Source organism: Felis catus, chromosome D1, assembly GCF_018350175.1.
Source record: "Felis catus isolate Fca126 chromosome D1, F.catus_Fca126_mat1.0, whole genome shotgun sequence".
NCBI lineage: Eukaryota > Metazoa > Chordata > Mammalia > Carnivora > Felidae > Felis > Felis catus.
This window is the reverse complement of record NC_058377.1, coordinates 112,156,210-112,174,421: the sequence shown is the minus strand read 5'-3', so window position 1 is coordinate 112,174,421 and position 18,212 is coordinate 112,156,210. Positions and strand designations below refer to the sequence as shown.

Here is an 18,212-nt window from a genome sequence, read left to right as displayed (position 1 = left end):
CGGAGCCTGGAGCCTGTTTCCGATTCTGTGTCTCCCTCTCTCTCTGCCCCTCCCCCGTTCATGCTCTGTCTCTCTCTGTCCCAAAAATAAATAAACGTTGAAAAAAAAAAATTTGAAATTGTTCTCCAATAAAAGCTTGTTTAAAAACAAAGCTTGTATCAAAACAGACAAAAAGCTTGTTTAATTGCAGTGGATTCAGATATATCAAAAATGGTTTTTGTGGCACCTGGGTGGCTCCGTCGGTTAAAGGTCCAACTCTTGGTTTCAGCTCAGGTCATGATCTCGCAGTTCGGGAGTTCGAGCCCTGCATCAGGTGGGATTCTCTCTCTCCCTCTCTCTCTGCCCCTCTCCTGGAGAGCTTGTGCTCTCTCTCTCTCTCTCAAAATAAATAAATAAAAACTTCTTAAAAATGGTTTTGGGGCACCTGGGTGGCTCAGTCTGTTAAGCGTCCAAATTCAGCTCAGGTCACGATCTCGCGGTTCGTGGGTTCGAGCCCCGCGCCAGGCTCTGTGCTGATGGCTCCGAGCCTGGAGCCTGCTTTGAATTCTGTGTCTCCCTCTCTCTCTCTGCCGCTCCCCTGCTCATGCTTGTCTCACTCTTTCTCAAAAATAAATAAACATTAAAAAAAATTTTAATGGTTTTCAAACACCCCTGATTTCATGATGATGCATCTTGCAGAACGGGTCACTTTTGAAGGAACCAATTCATTAATCTGAAAGCTGGTAAAAGTCAAAAGAAAGAAGCGAGCGCTTCTCTTGCCTTTCTTACACAGTAGCTCAGGGCAGTGTGACGATTGATAAGGGCAAGTTTCTCTTTACAAATTAGTCCAACTGGTAACTGGAGAAGGAACCACAGAAGTAGGAAATCACCATTTCACCACCCCTGGAGGTACAGAATCCAGGCAGCGGCCATCAGGGGCTGGTAAAAATGGGATGTGACAGGGCACCTGGGTGGCTCAGGTGGTTAAGCCTCCGATTTCAACTCAGGTGACGATCTCACGGTTTGGGGTTCAAGCCTTGCGTCTCAAGTCTCAAGCCTGCTTGCGATCCTCTCTCCCTCTCTCTCTGCCCTTCCCCCACTTGTGTGCACCCTCTCTGCCTCTCTCTTTCTCTCAAAAGAAATAAGTAAACTTAAAAAAACAGTGACATGACAAGCTAACGGGATGGATCCGGCTGACCATTCCTGAACCGCACCCCCACCCCCCCACCAAATCTTAACGTCCCTCAAAACACAAGCAGAAGTTCAGGGGCCCCTGAGGTGGGGGGTAGTATGGCACCACCTGACCCGTCCACCTGCCCCAATCAAACCTGAACATGGTCCAGCTTCCAACCTCCAGATTAAACAAGACAAGAGGCGGGCCGACCAGGTGCGACACGTAGCTGTCATGACTCCGGTAAGCCGGCTGTGCACTTGGACGCAGGCAAGACCCAGCCTCAGCCACGATAGCGGATGGTTGTGATGACCTGAGCAATCCGGGTTGCCTTTCCGGTGTGATCATGGTATTGTGACTATGTTTTTACCACGGGGCTGGGTCTTTCAATAAAAAGCCTGCTGAACTGCCTTCCGGAGAGGTGATAGAAGGCTGGAATTCACAAGAATGTGCGGAGGGCAGGGGTGCATGGGGTTCGGTGCAACCGCCTCTCTGCTTTTGCACATTTGAGGGACTTTTTCCATAATAAAAACTGTAGTAATGAGCTTCTTTTTCAATGAGTGGGCTTTACTTGTTGGTAGTTTTAACTTACAGAAAAGAATAGAACGAAAAGTACAGAGAGTTCCGAACACTCCCTCACCCCTCCCCACTCACTCATTTCCTCTACTTTTTTTTAAGATTAGTTATTTATTTTTAAGAAAGACAGAGATAGTGTGAGCCAGGGGAGGGAAAGAGAGACAATCCCAAGCAGGCTCCACGTCGCCAGCACAGAGCCCGATGCGGGGCTCAAACTCATGAAACTGAGATCGTGGCCTGAGCTGAAACCAAGAGTTGGACGCTTAAACAACTGAGCCACCCAGGTGCCCCGTTTCCCCTACTTTTAGCATCTTGTTCTAGTGTGGTGTGCATTTGTTACAATTAATGAACCAGTGTGGATATGTTATTATTAAGTAAAGTCCACAGTAGACGTTAGGGTTCACTGTGCTTTGTATGTCCTATGGGTTTAGACAAACGACATGTGTCCACCACACAGAATGACAAGTTCACTGCCCTCAAACTCCCCTGTCCGCGCCCCTTCTGTTCATCCCTCCCTTCCCCCTGTCCTCTGGCAGCCCCTGATCTTTACTGTCTCCATAGTTTGGACTTTTCCAGCATTTCCCGCAGTTGGTATCACACAGTATGTAGCCTTTCCAGATTGGTTTCTTTCACTTAGTAAGATGCATTGAAGGTCCCTTTATGTCCTTTTTGTGGCTTGAGAGCCACATTGAATAATATTTCTTTGCCTGGATGTCCCATAGCTTGTTAATCCATCTACCTGCTGAAGGACAGCTTGGTTGTGTCCAGGTTTTGGCAATTGTGGGTAAAGCCGCTATAAACATTTGCGTGCGGGTTTTTGTATGGACACAGGCTTTCCGCTTATCTGGGGTAAATATGAAGGTTTGCAAAGAATTTCTCCCAGTATATGGCTTCTTATTCTCTTGACAGTGTCTTTTTACAGACAGTGTCTTTTAGTGAAGTCCTCCTTACCACTTTTTTCTTTCGTGGTTGGTGCTTTTGATGTGATAAGGAGTTGTCACCAGGGGGCAGCTGGATGGCCCAGTTGGTTAAGCGTCTGGCTTTTCATTTCAGCTCAGGACACAATCTCATGGTTTGTGAGTTCAAGACCTGCATCAGGCTCTGCACTGACAGTACACAGCCTGCTTGGGAGTCTCTCTTTCCCTCTCTCTCTGCCCCTCCCCTGATTTTGTGCACACACGTTCTCTCTCTCTCTCTCTCTCAAAATAAATAAATACACTTTTTAAAAGAGTCCTCACCAGATGCAGGTCACACAGATACTCTCCTGGATTATCTTCTAGGAGTTTCACAGTTTTTTTGTCTCACATTCAGGTCGATGACCCATTAGGGTTCATTTTTTGTGAAAGGGTGTAAGGTCTGGGTCTAGATTCATCTTCTTGCAGCTGGATGTCTTGTTGTTCCAGTGGGACACAGAAAAGTCTGTCTCTTGTCCATTGCTCCCTCATCACAGATCAGGTGACTATTCTTGGGGGGGGGGCAGTTTCCAGGTGCTCTCGTGTTCAGCGGGTCTGTCTACTCGTTCACCAGTCCTTAATTGCTGTGGTTCAATAGTTAAGTCTTCAAGTCGGGTGCTGTCAGTCCTCCAACTCTGTTCTTCTCTTTCAATATTGTGTGGGCTCTTCTGTGCCTTGTCCCTCCATATACACTTGTCAGTGTTCACAGAATAACTGGCTGGGACAGAAATCAGCTCTTTAGGGGCCACTCGTAAATATGTGCTGCCTGCCAAGAAGCACTGTGCACCTGATGAAAGAATGACTCTCACAGGTGAGGCAGCCGGGCGGGGACCGGCAGCTCCAGCAGCAACCGGGGTGTAGAATGCTCTCACGGGGTCTCTAGTCACAACGAGCGTGTTCTGGGGCCTCACCAGCCTCTTGGTGCCCTGAGAGGCCCGACTGGGGAGTCATCATCACCCTGCTGGTGACCCGTTCACTTTGCTCCCCTCTTTTGGCCGATTGCAGTTCTGGCCCACCTCAACCCCTCTTTGGACCCACAGTTGAAAGATGAAGCCACCTGGGACCTCAGGTGTCACTGGCCTTGAGGAGAAAGACCCGCTCCCCAGCACGGAGTCATTGAGGCCACATTCTTGTAGATGCAAAGTCCCCTCCAAACCCAGACCACCTTCCTTGACTCGCCTCGGTTGGCCATGAGGTGCCTTAAACATTCACTCCGCTTTTGAATATCTTATTCTACAAAGCGGTATTCATTCCTGTCATTTTTTTTTTTTTTTTTTTTTTTTTACATTTTGATGCATTTTGTGCCTCCTTAACTGACTCCATAAAATGTTTACACACCTTCTGAGACAGAAGGCACTGTTCTGAGAAAGACGTTGCTGTCCTCTCGGAACCTGGTCATTTAGAGAAGACTCCAGCCTGCTCACAACATGGGAATCGGTGAAGTGTTTAAAAACTGTCACGAGTCCGTGATTCTCCAAGGGCGCAGTCAGGAGGAGGACGGTGTTCCCAGGGAGTATCGTCCCAGCAGAATTACACTGAACTGTATTTTCATGATGACTTTCTTATTTCTGCCACCTTCTGGAAAAAATTATTTTTCTGCTTTCTATGAAAGAAAAAGAATTTGTAAGAAACACAGAGCCCAAAACAAACATACTATGGAGAAAATGGAGGACACAGATCACACAGGGCGACTAGGATTTTGAAAAGTTATTATTAATGTGCTCGGTGAGATAAAAGGAGATACTGCATCCTCGATGTTAGAACAAAAATACTCTTTTTAAAAGTAACATTCGTAAGACAAAATCAGAGCTCTCGAATTTAAAACTACTCGAGCAGATATGAAAATTCTGACAGCTGGATTACAAGATAAAACAGACGGGAGTCTCTAAGAAAGAGAAGACATGGTAAATGGAAGAAGAAAGACAACTGAGTTGGAGGACCAGTCCAGAAGAAACAAGGTTGCCTTGAAGAGAAACGGAAAGAAAGAGAATGGCCAAGAAATGGTTGAAGGAAGCGTTCCACACTTAAAGGGCAAGAATGTCCCGGTGAAGAGGGCCCTACTTGAGAGGTGAGGACAGAGCCACACCATGGTGCGTCAACACATCTTGGTCAGCCTGGGGCAAAGAGGCCATCCTGCAGGGCTCCCCACCCTGTGGGCGGGGGCCACAGGGAGGGGACTCACGTTCCACGAACACAAGTGGTCACAGATCCCTCCAGAACAAACCTGGTCACCGGAGTAAATGAATGAGAGCCTTCAAATTCCTGAAGGAAAATTATTTCCAAACTAGGGGCACCAGGCAGTGGCTCAGTCAGTTAAGCATCCGACTTCGGCCCAGGTCATGGTCTCACTGTTCGTGGATTCAAGCCCCACATTAGGGTCTGTGCTGACAGTGCTTGGGATTCTGTCTCTCTGCCCTTCCCCCACTCTCTCTCTCTTTCAAATAAATAAACTGAAAAAGAAAAAAAAAAAAGAAAAAGAAAATTATTTCCAAACTTGAATTGTATGGCCCTGTACCTCCTCCAGTTTGGTGAGTGTTCCACACACGCCCAAAGGGAATGTGTGTTCTGTAGTTACTGATCCATAAATATCAGGTCAAGATGATTGTTCAGATCATCTAAGTCTCTGTTGATTTTCTTGCCCAACTGTCCTATCAATTTGAGAAAGGGGTATTCAGTGTCCTGCTGTATTTGTAGAATTGCCCATTTCTCTCTTTTGTCCTGTCAAATTTTGCTTCAGTATATCGAGGCCCTGTGAGCAGGTGCATAAGTGTTTATGACTATTACGTCCTCTTTATGAATAATCTCCTGTAGCATTCTGAACTATCCCTCTTTATTTCTGGTAATATTCTTTTCCTGAAGTCTATTTTTTATTTTTTTAAAGATTTTATTTTTAAGTAACCTCTATACCCAACGTGGGGCTCGAACTTACAAGCCTGAGATCAAGAGTCACACACGCTACCAACTGAGCCAGCCAGGCGCCCCTGAAGTCTATTTTTTTAATACAGCTTTATTGAGATATAATTCATGTCCATAAAATTCAACCATTTAAGGCACCCAATCTGGTGGATTTTAGTATATTCACAGAAATTTGCAACCATGAGCACAGTCTAATTTTAGAACATTTTGTCACAGAAAGAGATCTCACACCCATCAACAGTCTTTCTCCACCCTCCAGCCGCTTCTCTCTGCTGCTAGGAGTAATGCCACCATGAAATTTTGGGTGCAGGTATTTGTGCGAGCATGTCTTCAGTTCTCTTGGGAATACACCTGGGACTGGAGTTTCTGGGCCATCTCAAAGCTCTGTGTGTAACTTTTTGAGGGACTGCCAAACTGTTATTCAGAGTGGTTGAAGTCTCTTTTGTCTGATGTTGATATAGTGCTCAACCCACGGGAAACCTTCTTCCATTTGTTTGCTCTCTAACCTGCAGATTAGGTCTTTCTCCACAATCTATTTTTATAGTGTCTGCCTTTTTCTTTAAGTTTATTCATTTATTTTTGAGAGAGAGAGAGAGAGAGAGAGAGGGAAGGGGCAGAGAGCAAAGGAGAAAGAGAATCCCAAGCAGGCTCCACGCTATCAACACAGAGCCTGATGCAGGGCTCAAACTCACAAACTGTGAGATCATAACCTGAGCCAAGAGCAAGAGTTGGGTGCTTAACCAACTGAGCCACCAGGTGCCCCACTTTTTTTTAAGTTTATTTATTTTGAGAGAGGAGCAGAGACAGGGAGGTAGAGAGAAAATCCCAAGCAGGCTTTGCACTGTCGGTGCAGAGCTCAACACAAGGCTCAAACTCACAAACCCAGAGATCATGACCTGAGCTGAGATCAAGAGTCAGGTGCTTAAGCAAAGGGAGCCACTCAGGAGCCCCTATAGTATCTGCCTTTTAACTGGAGTTTTATCCCATTAACATTTAATGTAATTATTGGTGCTTTTCAATGTAGGTCCACCAGTTTAGTTGTTTCTGTTTCTCTTTTCTGTTTTCCTCTGTTCTCCCTTTTCTGCTTTTCTTGGATTATTTGACTATTTTTAGAACTCCATTTTAATGTATTGGCTTTTTGCTGTACTTTACATTCTTTTTAGTGCTGGGCTCTAGGATTACAGTGTATATCCTTAACTTTTCAGCCCACTTATAATCCATACTGCACAATTCACAGGAAATATAATGGCTCTGCAACCACGTAGGTGTGTCTACCTCACTCCTGCCTTCATGTACTCTACAGGTGTCACATTTACTTACATTGTAAACCCCACAAAACAATATTCTTCTGCCTCAAACAGTCATATCTATTTTTTAAATGAGGAAAAATAATATTTTCTATTTTACCTAGGTACTTACCATATCTGATATCCTCATGCCTCTAAGATCTAGTATCTGTATCCCCTCCAGCTTGAAGAACTTCCTTTAACGTTTTGCTTTTGTTTTTGTTTTTTGTAGTGCAGATTCGCTGGCAACAGATTCTCATGGTTTTCATTTATCTATAAATGTTTTATTTTGCCTTCGTTCTTTGAAGCTATTTTCACTGGGTATAGAATTCTAGGCTTCACAGTGTAAAAGTGTTCCACAGTCTTGCCTCCAGAGTTTCTGATGTGAAGTCCACAGTCATTGAAATCATTGTTCTTCCATAAGCAATGTATCATTATTCTCTGGCCACTTTGAGATTTCCTCCTTTTACCTTGGACTTTCAGCAGATTGGCTATAATGTGCCCAGGGGAGATTTTCTTTATATTTATCCCGTTTGGGATTCACGGAGTTTCTTAAATCTGTAAATTTATGTCCTTCACCTGACTGAGGAAGTTTTCAGCCATCATTTTTTAAATTATTTTTCCTGACCCATTTTCTCTCTCTCTTCTGGGATTCCAATTTTCTCCCTTCTGGGACTCAAAATAGTAGACCTTTTGACATTGTCCCTCAAGTCCTTAAGATTCTGTTCACTTTTGAAAATCCTTTCTCCATCTTCTTCATATTGGATAAATTCTTCAGATGTTTCTTCAACTTCACTCTTTGCTCTGCCATATCTATTTCGCTATTGAGCCCACCCAGTGCCTTTTTTAACTTACGACATTGTATTTTTTAGTTTTAACATTTTCATTTTTTTTACCTTTTTAAAAATTTCTTTGATGATATTTCGTACCTTTCATGCGTTGTGAGTATATTTTCCTTTACCTAGTTGAGTATTGTTGTGATAGCTGCTTCAAAGTCCTTGCCTGAGAATTCCAACATCTTAGTCATGTCTGGGTTCGTTAAGTAAATGTTCATTGTATCCTGAATATTGTAAATACTATGCTGTGACGGTCTGGATTCCATTAGATTCCTTGGATGAACGTTGATGTTTGCATTTTTGCTGGTAATTACCGTGGCTAGTCTCCAACTACAAATATCTGGGAGGCAGTAGGAGTAGCTCAAACGTCAGGTCAGGCATATTAGCCTTATCTGCAAGCTGCGTTGAGTCAACCCAGTGCAGGCACAGTTTCATACCCCCTATCGGATATTTGGGAACAGTTTACACACGGAACATGGAGCTGCCATTCCCTGACTCTCTCTTTTCTGGGACGCCCCCCTCACTTTGGCAGCTGTGGCCACCCCCCAAGGTTCTGTCCTCTGACTTTTTAAGCCAGAAAGGCTGAAGTTTTCCATCAGGGCTTTGAGTGACCCGCATCACACTCTGTCCATGGCACAGCACTTCTGACTTTCCACTCCCATCCAAAATCCGCTTACCTTAGTTCACACTCCAGAGCTTTCAGGGAACTGCTTTTGTTTGTTTGGGTTTGGGGGTGGGGGAGTTGTTTTGCCGAGACTTTGTACACGTTCCCTGCAGAGGAGTTGGTCTTAGGATATTTACTTTACCTTACCCTCCAACCTCAAATTTTGTACCCAAACACCCAGTTAAGGGTGCAGTTAAAGTCATTTTCAAGTAAGCAATGTATCAAAAAAAAAAAAAAAAATCTCCCAAACTCCTTTTATTGGAAAGCAACTCGAGAATGTCCCTTACCAAAAATGAGGCTTTATACCAAGCAACAGCCAAAAATATATCCAGGGGGTCTGGGATTTGGGCGACCCAACACAAGAATGAATCGGAAGGAATCCAGGGGACAGAGGTAATGGGACACAGGCGTAGAAAACACCAAACCCACGTTGTGCAGAAAAGAGCTGAAGTCTTCAGGAGCAATTTCTTCAGCATAAACTGAACAAAATCCCCCACATATTTGAAGATTTTGCAAAGAGATTTACATAATTAGGAAGTGTTTGGATTGGAATTACTGTTAAGTACATGGGAAATTAAACCAATAAACAAACAACAGAAGATGATTTTACCCTGGGGAAGACATAATGTATGGGAAGACAAAGTCATCATAATATACTACATGGTTTAGCTATGAATAGATATTACACAGTCGTGATGTAAACCCTGAGTGTTGATCTAGTCGGAATTATGATACAACTGTAAACTGAGGTTGAAGTCCTGGGGGATGAAAGACAAGACCTGAATTCGTGGTTGTCAACTGAGGGCGACTCTGACCTCCCAGTGGACATTTGGCAATGTCTAGAGACATCTGCAGGTGCCACATTTAGGAGGAAGGGGATGTTGCTGGCATCCAGGGATACTGCCCCACATCCTATCATGTACACCCACAACAAAGAATTAATTGGTCCACATTTGCAACTGTGCCACTGTTCAGAAACCCTGGGATAAGCCATCATTTTCCACATCAGTGTGTCAGCAGACCACATCTACAATGTAAACACTGGGGCGCCTGGGTGGCTCACTTGGCTAAACGTCCAACTTCGGCCCAGGTCATGATCTTATGATTCATGAGTTCGAGCTACGTGTAGGGCTCTGTGCTGACAGCTCAGAGCCTGGAGCCTGCCTCAGATTCTGTGTCTCCCTCTCTCTCTGCACCTTCCCCGCTCGTGCTCTCTTTCTCTCAAAAATAGACATTTAACATTTTTTTTAAATAAATGAATAAAATAGAATGGAAACATCAAGTAGCAACCACATAAGCATGTTCAGAGACTCAGGGATAAATTAGAAAGAGTGAGCTGAAGGCTTTGGGAGTGACAGGTGGGGCCTGGGTGACGTCCTCTGGGTTTTGTAACCGGCCCTACACAACGCCGTCTCTTTAAAGCGCGTGCAAGTGTGAGTTTTGTGTTCTGAGTGACAATTCATGTGGAAGAAGAGAATGATTGAGGAGAGTACGAAAGTGTGCAAAGGCAGCTTGACTTCCTGTTCTTCACAGAAGCTCTCTGAACCCTGGTGGATGCTAGCCCTGGGTTCTTGCCCTCTGCCAGGATGTAGCCGTGGTTTGCTCCCTCCTTAGATGGTTCCACGTCTGCATGGAAGGACGATGCCTGGAGGGGCATGTTACTCTGCCCTGCAGTTAACTGGATCCATGGCTCGTCACCCGTGTCTTTCTTCTGCAAGGCAGTCATCCCAGGAGGCTCAGCATTGGGGTTAACCTTCCGTAAATGTGGCAGGCGCTCGAGGCCCACACCGCCCCCTGGCGGCAGCACGCCAGAATTGCAGGCCCAGGTGTTCTGAGGGACACGGGAACCCCGTGGAAGTTCAAGACGCCAAGCTGGACATCTGAGGAATCAGGCAGCATTTCACCCACTCAGCCTCTGAGGCTCCTGTCCCCACACAAGCAGCCCAGAACACCTGTCGTACAGCCGGTAGCTGATTGTGATGTCCCACTGTGGGTTAAACTGAATTTTGAGTTTGTTTAAAGGCTGGGAAATTCTATGGGGGCACCTGGGTGGCTCAGTCAGTTAAGCATCCAGCCTCAGCTCAGGTCATGGTCTTTCAGTTCGTGGGTTAGAACCCGGTGTCAGGCTCTGTGCTGACAGCCTGCTTTGGATTCTGTGCCTTCCTCTCTCTGCTCCTCCCCTACTCATGCACTGTCTCTCTCGTTCTCTCTCTCTCTCTCTCTCTCGAAAATAAACATTAAAAAAAAATACATTAAAGGCTGGGGAATTCTAAAATGTTTATTCATCTTGAGAGAGAGAGGGAGGCAGAGAGAGAATCCCAAGCAGGCTCCCTGCTGTCAGCACAGAGCCCAGAGCCTGACGTGAGGCTCGAGGTAGCAAACCATGAGGTCATGACCTGGTCTGAAATCACGAGTCGGACACTTAACCCGCTGAGCCACAGGCACCCCTGAAGGCTGGGAAACCCCGAAGTGCGGCTTTGCTCGTCCTCTTCCTCTCTTCCGTGCCCCCCATGCTGGGAAGGAGAATGCAGCCGAGGGGCCCGTCCTGCCTTTAGTCCTGGTCTGCGGGTTCCAAGCTGAACCTGTTGCCTCGCGCCTTTGCCCGCTCTTCTTGCAGGAGGACGCTTACAGGCATCACAGCACAAGCCACGTGGCACCCCTGTGCCCTTGCTGGCCGAGCGCTCACCCGCACACCGGTGGCTGATTCACAAAAGCCCGGAGCCACGCAGCCCGCTGCTCCGACCTTGATACGTTTCTTGCTTTGGGAGAAGGACTCTATCCAAACGTATTTACTTTGCAAAGCAGGATGGGAATTTAAGATGGGCCGTTTGAGGTGGGGCCCGGGGCGCTGCCAGCACCCATCGTCCTGCAGCGGGGCTCCCCAGCCTGTGCCCGGGCCCCCAGCCCCACCTGGCCCAGGACCCTGCCTCCTGTTCCCTGGGCCTGTTTTCTCAGGTGACACTCAGCACACCTGGGGTTACACCTGTTCACCGACTCACGTGTGGCCAGCCCCCCACAAGAGCGTCCACTCCGGAGGCAGGGACGGGCTGCCCACCAGGATCACCCCTCACCACCTTTTTGTGGGTGCCCTGAGCAAAGTGGTGAACGAGGGAATGAGTGCACAAGTCACTTCTCTGGTGTGTGGCGAGGAGAGAGGGAGAGGAGGGGCGTCAGCTGCGGTCCCGGGGCTTGCGTCCGTGTCTTTCTCGGGGCCGCGGAGACCGCGGGGCCGCTGCCGCGTGTCTCACCGAACACGAGTTCCCCTGTCTGGCCCTCCGAGGCCAGGAGAAGTGTACCTGTCGTCGGTGTGGGGACCCCAGTGCCCAGGTGTGAGGAGTCATCAGGCCTGTTAACTTCTCTGTTCGAGGCTCCCTTGCCCTTGATGGGTTTTTAGGGAATCCCCAGCAGGAGAAAGTACCACAAAACGGGGACAGCGATGGCAGGGATGGGCAGGGCCTCAGGGGCTTCCCACCTGTTCTTTGCAGTGGGGGGAGGGGGCTTTTCTTTCTTGGAGGACGGCACACAGGGCAATCTCGGGTTCACTCCCTTGCCCCTCGGTGCCCGGTGCTCACCCTGGGAGCTGTGGGGATGGCAGGTGCCCACGCCCCTCCCAGAGGGGTCCAGTTCAGTGAGCGTGAGGGGCAACGCCGGGCCAGAGACGTGGAGCCCCTACGCCCGAGAACCCCCCAAACTCCAGGAGGTGCAGAGTGCCCTCGGTGTCAGAGTTCAAGGCCCAGCCCCGGTTCTGCCTGCCGATGCCGTGGGGACAGACAGATGTGAAGGGGGAGGCGGGGGCCAGGAGCTCGGCGAACACCCAAGTGGCCGCGGTGGAGGCATCCTCCGGTGTCACTGGATGGGCAGGGCGGCGGACCTGTGGCCCTTGGCACCTCGTCTGCCAAGTTTCTGTGCCTTTTGCAGCGTCCTGGGCAGGAGCGGAGGAGGGAGGGAGCACCTGGAGGAAATGAGCCATTTCAGTGGATGTGTGTTCCCCAAATCTGTGAAAAGCAATTAGTGTTTCCTCTTAAGTGTGACAATGGAAAGCTGTAGGGCCACAGCCCGGGACCCTGGAAATCTGTCTGGCTGTTCGCGCGTCACTGGTGGCCAAGAAATTCCTCCCGGGTTCAGTGAGAATCAGCCCCGGCCGCCTGGCAGCTGGAAACGGCCCTGCACAGAGTGACAGGCACCCCCTCCACCACCAGGCCACGGTTAGCTGGCCTGCGGCCACCACAGAGCACCCCCTGGCCCCCCCAGAGCACTTGTGGTTCCAGAAGCCACCGTTTCCCTCTGTCCGTCTGCTGACCGGGCGGGGGACGGGGGGCAGGGGGCACTGTTCCCTTCCTCCCGCGTGGGCCCCTCACCCACAGCCCCTGTCTCCCGCAGGTGAACAAGGAGAACGTCGTGAAGGTCGGCCACCGGCAGGTGGTGAACATGATCCGCCAGGGAGGGAACCACCTCGTCCTCAAGGTGGTCACGGTGACCAGGAATCTCGACCCGGACGACACCGCCAGGAAGAAAGGTGCCCGCCCCGCCCCGCCCCTGCACCGCCCCCCACATCTCCCGCCGGGGGGGGGTGGGGGCGGCCCCCCGAGAGGAGGAAAAGAAGCCAGACAGGGAGGTGAAGAGAGGACTCGGGAGCTCGGCCTCAGGCAAGGCTGTGCTCAGCAGCCCTGGGTCCGGGGGACACAGGCACACGTGTGAGGCCTGGGTCCTCGCTGTGACGGGGTGGGGGGTGGGGGGCGGCCAGCTAGGGGCTACAAGGCTGCCGGAACCACCAGGTCCGTTAGTCACCCACGGGCACGCGGCAGAAAGAGGGCCGGACCGGCTCCCCTCCGCGCGTTTCTGCTCCCTCGGGGAGGGCAGGGGTGCCAAGTGCCAGGTGTGCCTGGGGGGCTCAGTACAGAGCGCAGGGGCCCCCCACACAGGGCCTGTCCCGGTCCCAACCCCTCGCGGCCCGAGCGGAAGCTCAGCGGGTGACACGGCTGCTTCCCCACCTTGGAGGCTCGGGGCCGCCGGCCCCCAGGTTGTTCTGGAAGCCGGGTGGGGGCAGGGGCACATCAGGGCCAGGCTCTCACACCCGTGTCTCTCCCGCCTGCCCCTCAAGCCCCCCCGCCTCCCAAGCGCGCCCCGACCACGGCCCTCACCCTGCGCTCCAAGTCCATGACCTCGGAGCTGGAGGAACTCGGTAAGAGTCGCCCGTCTGGCCCGCCCGGCCCCCCGCTGCCGCCACCCCCGGGACGCGTCCGCGCTGCCTCAGCCCGCGCATGGCCCTGTGCCCGCTTGCTCGTCCCGTCCCCTGCCCCTGAACCCCTGGAACGGCATCAGCAGCCCTGCGTGCGGGTGGCTCCCACGCTGGCATGTCCGTGGGAGTCCTGCTGGCTTCGGGGGTGGTTGCTAGTCTCGCCTTTTGCTGTCTTCGGCTCGTCTAACATTGTTTTGTTTTGAATTTTTGGGCCTCTCACTAGTGGATAAAGGTAAGCCGCCCCACGGTGTCCCCCAAACAGCTCCCCTGCTGTCTCGGGCGCACCCCACCCCCCAAATCCACCTCACCACCCCCACGTGCTGGACGCAGACCAGAAAGCTCCATCCCTGGGGTTTGGTGTAGATGGTGGTGGGGCCAGCAGGCCTGGAAGGGTGCGCACCAGGGGTAGGGGGCTCCTAGAATCTTCTAAAAGGTCTGAAAGGCACAGGAGAGCTCGAGCCACTGGCCCTATCAGAGAGACAGGGAAGGGTGTTCAGAGCAGCAAGGGCCCCGGGTCCAGGGCAGTGCCGGCTACTGAGAGGGAAGATTCTAGAGCCGGCGCGGGCCATCCGGATGCTGGCTAAATGTCGTGCTGGGGCGTCACCCACGGGGCCCAGGGACACGCTTGGTAGGAGGCTGGCTCTTCCACACAGAAGTGGCGAGAGGGCCGATGTGCTTGCTCTGCGGAGAGCGTGGAGAGGGGCTGGCCGGGTGATGAAGGGCCAGCGTCTGGGCGCCCCGTGCAGCGCGGAAACCGGCCCTGAGCCCAGGACCCGCCCATCAGGCACAGCTGGCTCAGTGGGGGGAGTCTGAGCTCCCCCCCGTCGGCGTTTAACTTGACGTCACTCCCACCTGACCCCAGCCTCCCGGGGAGACCTTCTGGACCCTCCCGGAGCCCCTTTTCTCCCAGCCACGTCCTGTCCGTCCGAACAAGGCTCTCCAGGAGAGCCCTGACTGTCCCCGCGCACCTGGCGTGGCACCCGGTGGGGATGACCACAGAATTGCTGCACATCCTTTAAAACTGGGCAGCACGTGCTACCCCGGCCCCTCCCCCGGGCCTTGGCGTCTCTCCCCCGTCTCTCCTCCGTGCGGGGACTCCGTGTTCCCCTTGTCACGCCGTGCCGCTTTGGCACAGTGCTGCGGGGACAGTGTCTCACCCGTGGCCAGGAAGCAGGTTTAGCAGCCGGTCATGTTGGAAGGGGAAGGTCACCCCATCACCGGGTTCCTGGGAGAGCCATAAACCCAGCCGTCTAGACACCCCACCCTTCCGCGTGTGGCCCGCGTGAGCTTCCGGTCAGCGTTAGGTTTCCGGGCCCCCTAGCCAGGCCCCGGGGGAGCGCTGCCGTCGTGGACTCACCCTCCCCTTTCTGTTTGCAAGCCTCCATCCGGAAGAAGAAGGGTAAGGGGCCAGCCCAGTGTCTGTTCCCAGCCCCTGCCCGCATACCCCATGGAAGAGACCCCCTCTGTGGCTGTCGGCGTGGCGTCTACACCGCCGTACTCTTGCGCTGTCTCCTCCCTGTGCCGGGGCCTACGGAGGGGCCCAGCTCCAGACCGCGTCCTGTCTCAGTCTGTCCCGTCTGCTTTGCTTTTCCCAGTGTGGTTCCTCTCTCACCCCCGACGTGTTGTGCGTCTCCCCCAGAGCTGTGTCCTCATCGTCATGACCATGAGGCCCGTGGGACCCTCAGGCTGTCACGGCTGGGCCCGCCCTACCCGCCGGCAGCCTCGAAGTTGCGTCCGGTCCACGGCCACACGCAGCAGGCAGCCGGGGTGCAGGCCGGCGGGGCCCCGACGCGGGGCGAGGGGCTGGTCCCCTGACTGCTAGCTGCCTGGGCCTTGGGGGCAGGGGCAGCGTCCTCGAGCTCACAGAAAGCCCCTGGCTCTCACGCTGTCTGCCTGCGGGATAGCCGTCCTTAAGCTTGCGGGGACCCGGGAGCCGACTGGCACGGGGTGGGGGACGGTTTGCGGTGCCGTGAACAGCAGAGACACACGCGCCACGAGAGCCCCAACAACAGAGCCCCAGAACGATGCGGGCTCCTCCTTCAGCAGCATCCATATTTTGGGGTGTTTCTCACCTGACTGCTGGAGACAACGATCCCAATGATAGAAAGAAGCACAATAAACTCAAAACTCCTTCTGGGGGTCTGGGGGAGCGCGGCGTGGACCCCATCACGGGAGCCTAGGCGCTGGCGCGGAGGCACAACGCGGTATTCTGAACGCTGAAGTCGGGAGGTGGGTCTCAGAATCCATCAGTCGGTATCTGGGGGCACGACCGTGGGTCCTAGAGCATCAAGTCAGAGCACCTGCTCCTCCTCCCCGGCCTCCACCCGCCACCCCCAGGACTGCCCAGAAATTTTCCTGGGATTCCATGTCTCCCTGAAGTCCCCTTCAACCCAAGGCCAACACCCTGCTGCCCCAGGGACGACCCCTCTGTCTGCCACACCATCCTGAATGAGGCACCCCGGCGTGGGCTCCCGGGACTTCACTGCCCTAACAGAGCTGGCCGAGAAGGTCCCTTGTCAAGGGGGCGCCTCCAGCAGCCACCCTGGACCGTGTGAAAAGACAGGAGTCACAAACCTTGTGGCCAGCACGGGCACAGGAGACAGGGAGTCCTGGAGGGTGGAGACCCACCTGGCTTTGAACAGCAGAGAAAACTGGAGGCAACTGGAGACCAAGTGCCCCTCCCCCACATTTCCTGACCCCAGCTGGTGCGGGAGACAGTGTGCACGCAAGACCCCAAAGTTGCCCCGTGGCCGTGGTCAACCCAGCTCCTGTGTGAGCAGTCCACGGGGCTGGGGAGATTGTGGGGTGCAGTGTGGCGCTCCAGCGGCCCACACTCACTGCGCAGCGAGGGAGCGGACAGTCCGGCCTCACAGAGCTTGGAGCATCGGACGCTGGTGGGCATGCAGAGAATGCTCTGGCACACTGCCCCTGCCAGTCTCTTCCAGGGGACTGGTCCAAGCTCAGAACCTGCCAGTCTCTTCCAGGGGACCCGTCTAAGCTCAGAACCTGCCAGTCTCTTCCAGGGGACCCGTCTAAGCTCAGAACCTGCCAGTCTCTTCCAGGGGACCCGTCTAAGCTCAGAACCTGCCAGTCTCTTCCAGGGGACCCGTCTAAGCTCAGAAGTATTCCCCATGCTCCAGCAGGGCCATGTGCAACAGGGGGAAAACAGGCTTTTACAACATACTGGTTGAATAGCGTCTCCCCAAAAACCCACGTCCAGCTAGAACCTGAGAAAGGGACCTTATTTGGAAACAGGGTCTTTGCAGATGTGAGCCTGTTGAGGCTGCACTGTATCGGGGTGGACCCAGAGCCAATGACCATGACCTCAAAAGAGAGGAAGAGATTCAGACACACGCAGAGGAGGGCACAGAGGCAGAGTTTGGAGGGATGCGGCCATAGCCCAGGAATGAACGCTTGGAGCCCTGGAACCTGGAAGAGGCAGGAAGGATCCTCCCCGGGAGCCTCCAGGAGGAGAAACATCCTACTGACACCTTGATTTGGGAATTCTGGCTTCCAGACTGACGGAGAACAAACTTCTTTCGTTCTGAACTGTTTGCGGTGGTTCTAGAAAACTGTCACACCAGTGAGATGGCCCCCAGCCCTGGCTCCCCCGGGCGACCCCGGTGCTGCCTGCACCCACAGGCCTGACCCTTGGAAGGTGTGAGGCGCATCAGGGCCATCAGGCCGGGAACAGCTCAAAGACCCCTCCCCGCGCCTCACGGCCTCCCGGGAAGACTAAGCCAGAAGTGGGCCAGCCGGCCACAGCCACTGCCTCCCCTGGGGCTGGCGCGTGGCCTCTGGTGCCGTCGGTGTTTGCGTTTCCCTCGTGCAGAGGAGATCCCACCGAGGTCTGGCTCGTGGAACGTGGGTTTCTGCCTTGGGAGGGCTCAGGGCGCACTGGCTGAAGCCTGCCAGTGGCCAAGGGTGAGCTCCTGGGCTGGGGGGGTTGGGGGGGGGGGGTGAGGGCTTGTGACGCTCTGGCTGTCCCTGCTCTGGTTCCCCGGGGGACCTGACCGCTCTTGCCAAATATGCCACCTCCCCTCCTAAAACACGCTGCCCCCTCGCCAGGAAGCGGGCAGTTTATGGACGGTGAGCGTCACCCCAGTCCGTACGTTTGCTTAGAAAATGACAGCACGTGGCTGCTTCTAGAGGCTTCTCCTCAACTCCCTGCTAGGTGGTTTTCAAGATGCGTCTGCGGGATTGTTCTCAGCCGCAGAGCACTTCATTTTAGGGCTGCAGGGGGCTGCGTTCGCTAATCCTCTTTATCCCCGAACAGAGACCCAAACCCAGGCTCTCTTAAATGAAGCACAATAACCTGGAGACTCCACAATGAGAAGTGGGACTCCAGCCTCACAGCCTTTCCTAAAGGCCTTCGTGTTCTGGTAAACAGACCCTCAGAGGCGGGCGCAAGCCAGGAGGAGCCCCAGGCCTCCCGTGCGGAAGCCACGGGCTGTCCGTGTTCCCATCTGAATCGCACAAACCACACTTAATGGCTGTCACTGAAAGCAATCGTTCCCAGCCGTACCCCCCACAACCCAAGAACTCTGGTGTTCTGGTTCAAAAGAACATTTGGCTGGAGGTGGAAAGGCCAA

General features: G+C 52.8%; 1 protein-coding gene across 19 annotated transcripts in view; it reads left to right on the top strand.

Moving 5' to 3' along the window:
- The window catches only part of SHANK2 (SH3 and multiple ankyrin repeat domains 2), a 497,685-nt gene that overhangs the window by 456,751 nt on the left and 22,722 nt on the right, over positions 1–18,212 (top strand). For 12 of the 19 annotated variants that reach the window (XM_023238942.2, XM_023238941.2, XM_023238937.2 and 9 more), the window contains 4 exons: positions 12,762–12,897; positions 13,483–13,563; positions 13,832–13,852; positions 14,999–15,019. In XM_023238942.2, coding sequence (XP_023094710.2) covers positions 12,762–12,897; positions 13,483–13,563; positions 13,832–13,852; positions 14,999–15,019 — 259 coding nt within the window. The remainder of the gene's footprint in view (positions 1–12,761; positions 12,898–13,482; positions 13,564–13,831; positions 13,853–14,998; positions 15,020–18,212) is intronic. The other 7 variants (XM_023238943.2, XM_023238934.2, XM_023238950.2 and 4 more) reach the window with 4 other exon arrangements.